Source organism: Coregonus clupeaformis, unplaced genomic scaffold (assembly GCF_020615455.1).
Source record: "Coregonus clupeaformis isolate EN_2021a unplaced genomic scaffold, ASM2061545v1 scaf0101, whole genome shotgun sequence".
NCBI classification, from domain to species: Eukaryota; Metazoa; Chordata; class Actinopteri; order Salmoniformes; family Salmonidae; genus Coregonus; species Coregonus clupeaformis.
The window spans coordinates 144,017-157,049 of record NW_025533556.1 but is presented as its reverse complement, the minus strand read 5'-3'; the positions used below and the strand labels follow the sequence as shown (position 1 = coordinate 157,049).

Below are 13,033 nucleotides of genomic sequence, written 5' to 3'. Positions count from 1 at the left end.
ATTAGACTGGCTTCTGTTAGTCCCTGTAGTAGTTTACCTGCACACTAAACAAGAGAAATAAGCACATTCTTGGCAGAAAACCAAGAGTGTCTTCTGTTTTGAAGTATATTTGATCTAGGCGGTATTCTGGCCAGGTAATGTCATAATTCATAAAGGACTGATAACACAGGCCTATATCATAGTTTTTTAAATTTTGTAATGAAGAGCTGTAAGGGTTATTTTTATCTATCTGTTAGGAGGACATTGTCTGTAGAGCTTCCTCTTCCCTCAGTCTCTTCCTGCCCCTCTGTCCTACCTACCAGTGCTCTTCAATACTGGTCTGGGAGGTGCTACATGTTTAGATCAAGCCTTTAGAAAAACCTGTCTATAGCCAAAAGGTATTGTAGTTTACTGTACTATACACTGAGTATATAAAACATTAAGAACATCTGCTTTTTCCATGACATAGACTGACCAGGTGAATCCAGGTGAAAGCTATGATCCCTTATTGATGTCACTTGATAAATCCACTTCAATCAGTGTAGATGAAGATGGGGAGATGTTCCTAATGTTTGATATACTCAGTGACTCATTGACATTTAGTTCACTCATCATCATACTTTAGGACTGTCATGTGTAGATAAATATAGCAATGGAATAGGATTAGTCAAAGCTTAGACCAGAGGATACGTTTGTGCGTTTGTTTCGTTCAATGATCTGAGGAGTCCCACCTAAAGGCTACTACAAGCTTCACTCTGTCGATCTACATGGGTGAAGTGGGATTTTTGGAGTAGGGGACACCTTTTGGTAACATGCTATCCTCGCCGGTCCCACTCTTATTCACAAGGGGGTGATGGCAAAGTTTTTATTTTTATTTTTATTTTCATTTTGTGAAAGCAAGGAACAGTGGCCTTCCCTTGCTAGTAGCTAGCTAGCTTTAGCCTGGCTAGCTAGCCTTTTTTAGCTTCCCACATCTCCATGTGAAATAATCAGATTTATAATAAAAATATATGCCCTGGCAAATATTCTTATACTTGCCGGTGCAACCTAAAACATTATCCCAGTTCATGCTGCTTGTGTATTAATTCCCATATCAGCTAAGAATAGAACCTCATCATGTTTTGGTCCGGCAGAAAAAAGCACATGGCTAGCTATTTGGCTACATCAGGTTCTACCATTTCACAATAGCCTGTAATCACTAGTTATTACTTCTAAACCAAATACCCTTTTGGGTGGATTCTTGTTGTTTGGTTTACTGTTTGAACAGTCGTTGAGATAATATTTGGTTATCAATGCAAAATAGTCTACTTTGATGAATAGCCTATAGATCAGATCAATGAACCAAGCGACAACACTGCCCCCATAACTGCGGAAGGAATGATACAGGGTGTCGCAATTTTCAGGTAGTAAAAAAGTATGTCGAATGCCAGAGCACGTTACTAGGAGCCGCCCCTTTGTGACGAAAAAACGACACTGCAACACTCTGAATCTTGCATCTGCGTAGAGCTTGTAGTAAGCTTAAATCTGTTAGCCCAGAAACTGACTCCAAAGGCCAATGAAGAAAACTATCTGATGTATGTGTACATAAGCTTATATGCTTAGGTGTGCATTAACCAATATGGCTTGAGCTTTTACTTACTCATACATTTTCTTGTTGACAAGAATTGTTCATAGTAATTCATAAAACCTGTTTTAAATTGTCTAGCGTGGCAGCCGGAAGAGGGGTGCCTCACTACGCCTCATGCTCCAGCAACATTTCCCATGTAACAACAGTAGTATGTGTTATAGAATTAGGTATGTGTGATAGAATTAGGTAATCTAATAGGATCTCTATGGTCTGTGTGAACTGTGAAGTGTTGCTGTTATTGTCTCTGAGCTGTAATGTAATACAGTATGTGCTTTAGGCCTAACTCTCCTATCTCTCTGTGTCTCTCTCTGTCCTGCAGCGTGGGTGGGCTCCCTCTCCATGGGGATGATTTTCTTCTGTTCTCCCATCGTCAGCGTCTTCACAGACCTGCTGGGCTGCAGGGTGACAGCTGTGGGCGGAGCCGCCGTGGGCCTGGTGGGACTGCTGGCCAGCTCTTTTGTCACGTCAGTACTTCTATAGCTACCCTCCTTCATCAACCATTCTGATGTGTTGTGTCGAAAGGCTGTCGGGTGTGAGTGTGGTTGGGACTTCTTTATACAAAAGTCCTCCCTACGTGTGTGTGTGTGATAACAAGATAAAGGTCCTACCACAGTTAAGGGTTGGTCTCAGGTCGTCCCTTTCTAATCATCTCATGTGATGGCAAACTACCAAACTCAACCATTAATCTACGTTAATATACACACACACAGCAGTACCTTGACTACTCAGAAATACACTGCACAATAGTTTCTGTTGACACTTCCATCACCTAATATAGTGTTCATTATTGCTTATAAGAAAACAGGACATTTAAAACTTGTAGTGTATTTGCGATTTAAAAAGGCTTCTGAAGTTTCCACTTTGAAATCTGACTTGTTTTTTCCTTACGAAAAATGTATTAACCCCTACAAAATTGTCCATTAATTATAATCCACATAATTAATATTTCCTGTTATTGCTGCAGGATTATTTTCCTGCTGTAGCAAACTGGCTCAAATTAAGATCCTACATCTGCATATCCAGACTCATGATAGTCTAAAATGAGTGAACAAAGATCACCAGCGTACAGTAGAAGTAGTGGTGTAAAGTACTTAAGTAAAAATACTTTAAAGTACTACTTAAGTGGGTTTTTTGGGTATCTGTACTTTACTATTTATATATATTTTTTACTACTTTTACTTTTACTTCACTACAGTCCTAAAGAAAATGATGTACTTTTTACTCCATACATTTTTCCCTGACACCGAAAAAAACTAGATACATTTTGAATGCTTAGCAGGACAAGAGAATTGTCCAATTCACACACTTTTATCAAGAGAACATCCCTGGCGGACTCACTAAACACCATGCTTCGTTTGTAAATTATGTCTGAGTGATGGGAGTGTGCCCCTGGCTATCAGTAAAATAAATAAATAAACAAGAATAGTGCCATCTTTTTCTTAATATAAGGAATTTGAATGATTTATACTTTTACTTTTGATACTTAGTATATTTAAATCCAAATACTTTTAGACTTTTACTCCAGTAGTATTTTACTGGGTGACTTTCACTTTTACTTGAGTCATTTTCTATTAAGGTATCTTTACTTTTACTTAAGTATGACAATTGGGTACTTTCTCCACCACTGAGTAGAAGTACAGTGAATAACCTGTGTTTTATCTAGGATCAGCCCTGTAGTGGCGTGAGAAGTAAGTAAACATTAGTGCTCTTGTCTTGATGACTGTAGCACTCTTTGAGAGACCTGCCATTAGCTCTAGCCTGGTCTGGCCTAGTCTAGAAGCAGCTCCAGCTCGCCCCTGACCTCCCTCGCTGATCTATTTATCCAGGATTAGCTTTGTGCTAACGGGAACCCTCCTAAAGTCCTACCTGCTGTTGGCTCACAGAGGACTGGGAGGTAAACAAACACACAGGGCTGACATGACTCAGTCAGCATAGTGCACACACCCTGGGAGTGAGGCTGTAACTGGTACCCTCTAGGTGTTGGAAGTTGAACCAAGCCAGCAAGTTCACAGCAGCTCAATCATCTTCACCCTGGTGTTTGGTTTGTTTTCCAAACTAGACTCAAGTGAGTCAGACGTGAGAACTTGTTTAGCTAGCCCCTCTATGGAGTCAAGTTCCTCAAACTTTATTTTTCATTGTGTGAACTTTAAGCAGCTGTAAACATAAACATGACCTCGCATCCTATCCGGTGTCTCCTCTCTGACCCCACAGGTCCCTGGGTCCCATGTACTTCACCTACGGCATCGTGTTCGCTACGGGCTGTTCCTTCGCCTACCAGCCCAGCCTGGTGATCCTGGGACACTACTTCAAGAAGCGCCTGGGCCTTGTCAACGGCATCGTGACGGCCGGCAGCTCTGCCTTCACCGTCACCCTGCCCTTCCTCTTGTCTGGCCTGCTGGAGAAGGTGGGCCTGCAGAACACCATGAGGGTCCTCAGCATCCTCATGTTCATCCTCATGCTGGCTGGGTTAACCTACACTCCCCTGCTGCCCAAGCCTGTCAACAGCAACAATCCAGGCAGCCGCTTCCCACCCATGAGCAAGGTATTCAATGTCAACATCTGGAAGTCTCTGGGCTACCGGATCTGGGCCTTCGGCATCCCTGCAGCCCTCTACGGATACTTTGTGCCTTACGTTCACCTGGTGAGTGGTTTTGTTTTTCATAGGGTGATCTTTGATGTGTACTGTGTGTGTGTGTGTGTTTGTTTATTTGTGTTCATTACTCAGGTCTCTATGTGTTAAAGGTTACTGACATGTAGAAAAGAGGTAGAAACACATTATAGAGACGTGGCAGTGTGGAACATGTGGGGTTGATTTCACAGGAGGTTGGTGGCACCTTAATTGGGGAGGACGGGCTCGTGGTAATGGCTGGAGCGGAATCGGTGGAATGATATCAAATACATCAAACACATGGTTTCCATGGTTTCCATGTGGTTGATGCCATTCCATTAGCTCAGTTCCAGACATTATTATGAGCCGTCTTCCCCTCAGCAGTCCCTCCAGCAGACACTAAATCTATTTGATTTAGTGTCCGCTGTCCATCATATTCTTAATATCTCCCTCATAAAACTGTAAGTCGCTCTGGATAAGAGCGTTTGCTAAATGACTAAAATGTCAATGTAAATTATGGGTTTTGGACATTGGCTCTGGGTAACTCAGTTGGCAGTAATCGGGGTCAATAGATCTTCACAAACACAGATCCAAAAACACATTAGTCAAGTATTATTAGTGTGAAAGGTGAGGAGAGGGGGAGCCTACACCTGGACTATGCAGTGCTGGGCTAAATACAGTATGGCTGTGTGTGAACTTGAGTTACTGTATGGATTCAATGATCTGTATGACTGTTTTTTGAGTTTATTTTGTTTCCTTCCTATGGCACAAGAGTTGCTTTTAAGCACCTCTCCTGACCTTTTGCCTGTTCCAGAAATATTATTCTCAGTTCAACTTTTGTTTTTTGTTTTATATATATATATGTGTATATATATATATATGTATATATATAAATATATATGTATATATATATATATATATATATATATATATACAGTGAGGGAAAAAAGTATTTGATCCCCTGCTGATTTTGTACGTTTGCCCACTGACAAAGAAATTATCAGTCTATAATTTTAATGGTAGGGTTATTTAAACAGTGAGAGACAGAATAACAACAAAAAAATGCAGAAAAACGCATGTAAATTTTTTTATAAAATGATTTGCATTTTAATGAGGGAAATAAGTATTGGACACCCTCTCAATCAGAAAGATTTCTGGCTCCCAGGTGTCTTTTATACAGGTAACGAACTGAGATTAGGAGCACACTCTTAAAGGGAGTGCTCCTAATCTCAGCTTGTTACCTGTATAAAAGACACCTGTCCACAGAAGCAATCAATCAATCAAATTCCAAACTCTCCACCATGGCCAAGACCAAAGAGCTCTCCAGGGATGTCAGGGACAAGATTGTAGACCTACACAAGGCTGGAATGGGCTACAAGACCATCGCCAAGCAGCTTGATGAGAAGATGACAACAGTTGGTGCGATTATTCGCAAATGGAAGAAACACAAAATAACTGTCAATCTCCCTCAGCCTGGGGCTCCATGCAAGATCTCACCTCGTGGAGTTGCAATGATCATGAGAACGGTGAGGAATCAGCCCAGAACTACACGGGAGGATCTTGTCAATGATCTCAAGGCAGCTGGGACCATAGTCACCAAGAAAACAATTGGTAACACACTACGCAGTGAAGGACTGAAATCCTGCAGCGCCCGCAAGGTCCCCCTGCTCAAGAAAGCACATATACAGGCCCGTCTGACGTTTGTCAATGAACATCTGAATGATTCAGAGGAAAACTGGGTGCAAGTGTTGTGGTCAGATGAAACCAAAATTGAGCTCTTTGGCATCAACTCAACTCGCCGTGTTTGGAGGAGGAGGAATGCTGCCTATGACCCCAAAAACACCATCCCCACCGTCAAACATGGAGGTGGAAACATTATGCTTTGGGGGTGTTTTTCTGCTAAGGGGACAGGACAACTTCACCGCATCAAAGGGACGATGGACGGGGCCATGTACCGTCAAATCTTGGGTGAGAACCTCCTTCCCTCAGCCAGGGCATTGAAAATGGGTCGTGGATGGGTATTCCAGCATGACAATGACCCAAAACACACGGCCAAGGCAACAAAGGCGTGGCTCAAGAAGAAGCACATTAAGGTCCTGGAGTGGCCTAGCCAGTCTCCAGACCTTAATCCAATAGAAAATCTGTGGAGGGAGCTGAAGGTTCGAGTTGCCAAACGTCAGCCTCGAAACCTTAATGACTTGGAGAAGATCTGCAAAGAGGAGTGGGACAAAATCCCTCCTGAGATGTGTGCAAACCTGGTGGCCAACTACAAGAAACGTCTGACCTCTGTGATTGCCAACAAGGGTTTTGCCACCAAGTACTAAGTCATGTTTTGCAGAGGGGTCAAATACTTATTTCCCTCATTAAAATGCAAATCAATTTTTAACATTTTTGACATGCGTTTTTCTGGATTATTTTGTTGTTATTCTGTCTCTCACTGTTCAAATAAAACTACCATTAAAGTTATAGACTGATCATTTCCTTGTCAGTGGGCAAACGTACAAAATCAGCAGGGGATCAAATACTTTTTTCCCTCACTGTATATATATGTCAACATTTGAAGTGCTGTTAATTTTTATTTTATTTTATTTTATACCTTTATTTAACTAGTCAAGTCAGTTAAGAACAAATTCTTATTTACAATGGCGGCCTACACCGGCCAAACCCGGACGACGCTGAGCCAATTGTGCGCCGCCCTATGGGACTCCCAATCACGGCCGGTTGTGATACAGCCTGGAATCGAACCAGGGGGTCTGTAGTGACGCCTCAAACACTGTGATGCAGTACCTTAGACCGCTGCGCCACTCAGGAGCCCATAAGCTGGTATGAAATAGGCTTATCAAGCTTAGACACACACATCAATTGTTGTTTTTCTGTCAGCTTATTGAAGATTTAGTTTCTCTTTTAAATGGGTGTACAAATATAGAAAATGCAAGCACTGCTTACATATCATACTGGACTGTTAATCTGTGGTGCCTTTAACACTCTTAGATAACTGATGAATTCTGAACAGTAGCATATCAGGCTTAGCCAATATTATACTGTACACAGCATATGTCAAAGAGCATGAGACTCCCCAGAACTCAGTTATTCCAGACTGAGTTATCCTCTATCTAAATACAGAATTTTCACTCCATTCCTAACAGTTTCTAAATGTGCTACAAGTTGCTTGGATGCGTACCAGTTACAGTACTTTATAGCAATGCCTTACAGTAGATGCTTTAGTTGTGTGGAGAGTCAGGCTGGGAGGTTTGAACTGGGGAGAGTAAAGATAGTCCAGTTTCAGCCAAGGCAAAGTTACATAAACACAGGTCTTATTATTCCAATGTTGCATATACCATTTATAGGATGGACAAATATGATTTAGGAAGGAGAGGAGAGGTGTGAGGAGGGGAGAGGAGGGTCTGTCCCAGGGTTCAGTAGGACACTGTTTACTTGGAGGAGATTACTTTGTTTTTGGAGGTAGGTCACTTTCTCCTGGGGAAGGCACTCTGTGTTTTCCTAACACTTCTCCAGTGTCTGCTACACGGCTGGGACACCGCTGGGCCCTGTCAGTGTCCATCCCCAGCCCTATCCCCATCCCTGGGCCCTGTCAGTGTCCATCCCCAGCCCTATCCCCATCCCCGGGCCCTGTCAGTGTCCATCCCCAGCCCTATCCCCATCCCCGGGCCCTGTCAGTGTCCATCCCCAGCCCTATCCCCATCCCCGGGCCCTGTCAGTGTCCATCCCCAGCCCTATCCCCATCCCCGGGCCCTGTCAGTGTCCATCCCCAGCCCTATCCCCATCCCCGGGCCCTGTCAGTGTCCATCCCCAGCCCTATCCCCATCCCCGGGCCCTGTCAGTGTCCATCCCCAGCCCTATCCCCATCCCCGGGCCCTGTCAGTGTCCATCCCCAGCCCTATCCCCATCCCCGGGCCCCAGCCCCTCTGTCACCAGAAACACCAGGAAGACAGGGGAACCCAGGGGTGAAAGGCTGGATTGTTCACCTTACCTTTCAGGAAGGGAAAGCTCACCTTTGTGTGCAGGGACTAACAGAGCCGCTAAGCTTAGTGGGATATGCTAGCTGTTATGTTTTCCCTCCCTCTGCTCTGGTCAAAGTGCTGAGGCCCTTTAGTGCCACGGTTTGTGTGTGTGTGTGTGTGTGTGTGTGTGTGTGTGTGTGGTGTGTGTGTGTGTGTGTGTGTGTGTGTGCGTGCGTGTCGTACTCGCAGTCACTATTCCCCCTTATCTGAAGCCAAGCCCGTTCTAAAGTCCTGCAGAAGCTTTCCCTCTCACACTATTCCAGATATTTCACATATTGGAGGATTAGATAGTGTATTTCATGTACGACTGTGTTTGTAGAGGTCTGATCAAAGGGAAAGGCATTTCCAGGGACAAGTTTACACAAGTTTACTCTTGTTGTTGCATGTCCAATGTTGAACTGTACAGGTTTTGCAGGATATGGGTGAAGTCCATGCTAGAGTAGCTGCCCATTGGGCAAAAACTGTTCATCTGTGCCCAGTGGGTGTGTACTGTTAAAGGAGGATAGTATAGAGTGGTGGTACCCTGAAGAGTAACGCGTTGCAACTTGCATCCCACTTTTGACACAAACTGTAAAGGAGAGTAGGATGTAAGGACAGATGTTCAATAGGATCTTAATTTGATCACTCTTTTGTTGCTGATAATTTTATTGCACAGCAGGAAATGCAAACTTTTAGTGTATTCCAGGTTTAAAAAGGCTTCTAAAGTTTATTTTCACTAAAACATTTCTGACTTGATTTGCCGTATCAAAACATGTATCAACCCCTACAATTTTTTAAAAGTGAATTATAATACACATAATAATCATAATTTCCTGTTGCGCCAGGATTATTTTCCTGCTGTAACAAACTGGCTCAAATTAAGATCATACATCTATGGTAGGCCCCCTATTTGCCAGGGATGCCTCAGAGCTGCCTGGATGATATTGGTGTGCAACAAAAAAAGGGCAGGCAGCAGAAGATCAGTTAGTGCATGGATTGTATAAGGTACAGTGTCACAGGCAGTGCAGGTTAGCTTTCTCACAGTGCTTCCTAATTACAGTCAATCATGAAACCAGTTTATCAAATTAGAAGGTTTATTCAGCATTTCCATTGATGTTGGATTTGCACCACTGTGTTAGTCACTCTCACCGGTAACGTTTTTAACTCCCACCACTTTGACAACAAACAAACAAACCCATTTAGGTTGTTTTTAATGAAGCAACCAGCTGCTGGGTGCTGGAGAGGGAGTCTGGCGGTGAAAGGGTTATAATAGAGCTCCTGGACAGAATGAGGAGGAGTGTTGTTGTCTGGCTGAGCTGCAGATGGAATTAGTTTAGCAAGAACAGAGCAGATCTGTGGAGCTCTCAATGGCCATGTTTGTGTATGTTGGTTTGAAAGAGTAGTTTGGGTCTGTCTGGGTGTACGTGTGTCTGTGTGTGCATGTGTGTGTTTATGCATTACTTACTGAGACATTCATTTAATGTGTGTGAGTTTGAGAGAGAGAGAGCAGAGAGAGTGTGTCATTGATGATGATGGTTGTGTTTGTTTGTTTGCCTGTGCATGTGTGTCAGAGAGCGTGCGTCAGTGTGCAATGACGCTGTTGTGTTGTTTCTGTGCCTTGGTCGTGCCTTGTTGGAGATGGTGTGAGTGGATAGTGGGTATTTATTTAGGGAGGATGTTCCATGTTCCCGACAGGTACACTTAGCAGGTGGTAAGTCAGTTAGCAGTAGGTCACATGGTCAGCCCATGTGCCAGAATACTAAGGAATATCTCGGACAGGGACACAATTAGAGGGTGCGTCCCAAATGGTACCCTATTCCCTATATAGTGCACTACTTTTGACCAGGACCCATAGGGCTCTTGTCAAAGTAGTGCACTACACTATATGGCCAAAGGTATGTGGACAGCTGCCTTTCGAACATCTCATTCCAAAATCGTGGGCATTAATATGGAGTTGGTCCCCCCTTTTGCTGCTATAACATCCTCCACTCTTCTGGGAAGGCTTTCCACTAGATGTTGGAACATTGTTGCGGGGACTTGCTTCCATTCAGCCACGAGCATTAGTGAGGTCGGACACTGATGTTGGGCGATTAGGCCTGGCTCGCAGTCGGCGTTCCAATTCATCCCAAAGGTGTTCGATGGGGTTGAGGTCAGGGCTCTGTGCAGGTCAGTCAAGTTCTTCCACACCGGTATATACAAACCATTTCTGTATGGACCTCGCTTTTGCATGGGGGCATTGTCATGTTGAAACAGGAAAGTGCCTTCCCCCCAAACTGTTGCCACAAAGATGGAAGCACAGAATCATCTAGAATGTCATTGTATACTGTAGGGTTAAGATTTCCCTTCACTGGAACTAAGGGGCCTAGCCCGAACCATGAAAAACAGCCCCAGATCATTATTCCTCCTCCACCAAACTTTACAGTTGGCACTATGCATTCGGGCAGGTAGCGTTCTCCTGGCATCCGCCAAACCCAGGTTCGTCCGTCGGACTGCCAGATGGTGAAGCGTGATTCATTACTCCAGAGAACGCGTTTCCACTGCTCCAGAGTCCAATTGGGGCAAGCTTTACACCACTCCAGCTGACACTTGGCATTGCGCATGGTGATCTTAGGCTTGTGTGCGGCTGCTCGGCCATGGAAACCCATTTCATGAAGCTCCCAAGTTTCCACTTCACAATAACAGCACTTACAGTTGACCGGGGCAGCTCTAGCAGGGCAGAAATTTGACGAACTGACCTGTTGGAAAGGTGGCATCCTATAACGGTGCCACGTTGAAAGTCACTGAGCTCTTCAGTACGGGCCATTCTACTGCCAATGTTTGTCTATGGAGATTATTGCATGACTGTGTGCTCAATTTTATACACATGTCAGCAACGGGTGTGGCTGAAATAGTTGAATCCACTAATTTGAAGGGGTGTCCACATACTTTTGTATATATAGTGTATATAGAGAATAGGATGCCATTTGGGACACAATCAGTCAATATCCCCCAAGGTTATGTGGTCGATAGGGAGGGATGATGCCCACTGGCCAGGCTGGTTTAATGAGACTACTAGGCTATACCATGGAGTATAGTATAATATTCGAGGTCTAGGCACAAAAAATAGTAGACATTTGGGCGTCACAAATTCTTATATCCGCTATGAAGGTCACTAGTATGTGGCTGTGCCATCTTCATAGATATCACTCACTTCAGACAGTACTCTATTGCTATACGCCGATGAGTTCACAGACTGTCAATCTACCTGACCATATGTACAGGTAACTGACAAAATAATGGAAACCCTTGAGTAAATGAGGGATACAAAGTATATTGAAAGCAGGTGCTTCCACACAAGTGTGGTTCCTTACTTACTTAAGGAATGAACATCCCATCATGCTTAAGGTCATATACAAATGCTGGGCAGGTCATTATTTTGGCTACCATGACTATGCCCCCATAGGATGACAATGCCCCCATCCACAGGGTACGAATGGTTTGATGAGCATGAAAACGATGTAAACCATATGCCATGGAAATCAGTCACCACATCTCAACCCAATTGATCACTGTATTTTTGATTCACCAATATATTTAGTGCGTAAAGGCTCTCCAAACCAGTTTTTGTATTATTCATAAACACATTCCTAACACTTTTTATTTACCAATGGGTGCTGAAAAGGAGATGAATTTGCATGTGTTTACATGGCTTTCTTTCATTGATCCCTAATATTCTGAACCATTTTCTCCATATATTCTAGTGAGTGCGTCAAATTCTAAGTACATACAGTGGGGAAAAAAAGTATTTAGTCAGCCACCAATTGTGCAAGTTCTCCCACTTAAAAAGATGAGAGAGGCCTGTAATTTTCATCATAGGTACACGTCAACTATGAGAGACAAATTGAGAGAAAAAAAATCCAGAAAATCACATTGTAGGATTTTTAATGAATTTATTTGCAAATTATGGTGGAAAATAAGTATTTGGTCACCTACAAACAAGCAAGATTTCTGGCTCTCACAGACCTGTAACTTCTTCTTTAAGAGGCTCCTCTGTCCTCCACTCGTTACCTGTATTAGTGGCACCTGTTTGAACTTGTTATCAGTATAAAAGACACCTGTCCACAACCTCAAACAGTCACACTCCAAACTCCACTATGGCCAAGACCAAAGAGCTGTCAAAGGACACCAGAAACAAAATTGTAGACCTGCACCAGGCTGGGAAGACTGAATCTGCAATAGGTAAGCAGCTTGGTTTGAAGAAATCAACTGTGGGAGCAATTATTAGGAAATGGAAGACATACAAAACCACTGATAATCTCTCTCGATCTGGGGCTCCACGCAAGATCTCACCCTGTGGGGTCAAAATGATCACAAGAACGGTGAGCAAAAATCCCAGAACCACACGGGGGGACCTAGTGAATGACCTGCAGAGAGCTGGGACCAAAGTAACAAAGCCTACCATCAGTAACACACTACGCCGCCAGGGACTCAAATCCTGCAGTGCGAGACGTGTCCCCCTGCTTAAGCCAGTACATGTCCAGGCCCGTCTGAAGTTTGCTAGAGTGCATTTGGATGATCCAGAAGAGGATTGGGAGAATGTCATATGTCATATGGTCAGATGAAACCAAAATAGAACTTGTCGTGTTTGTAGGACAAAGAATGCTGAGTTGCATCCAAAGAACACCATACCTACTGTGAAGCATGGGGGTGGAAACATCATGCTTTGGGGCTGTTTTTCTGCAAAGGGACCAGGACGACTGATCCGTGTAAAGGAAAGAATGAATGGGGCCATGTATCATGTGATTTTGAGTGAAAACCTCCTTCCATCAGCAAGGGCAT

General features: G+C 43.6%; 1 protein-coding gene across 1 annotated transcript in view; it reads left to right on the top strand.

Moving 5' to 3' along the window:
- LOC121552684 (monocarboxylate transporter 10-like) overlaps positions 1 to 13,033 on the top strand; it is a 77,708-nt gene that overhangs the window by 55,936 nt on the left and 8,739 nt on the right. The window contains exons 2-3 of the mRNA XM_041865693.2: positions 1,926 to 2,070; positions 3,818 to 4,247. Coding sequence (XP_041721627.1) covers positions 1,926 to 2,070; positions 3,818 to 4,247 — 575 coding nt within the window. The remainder of the gene's footprint in view (positions 1 to 1,925; positions 2,071 to 3,817; positions 4,248 to 13,033) is intronic.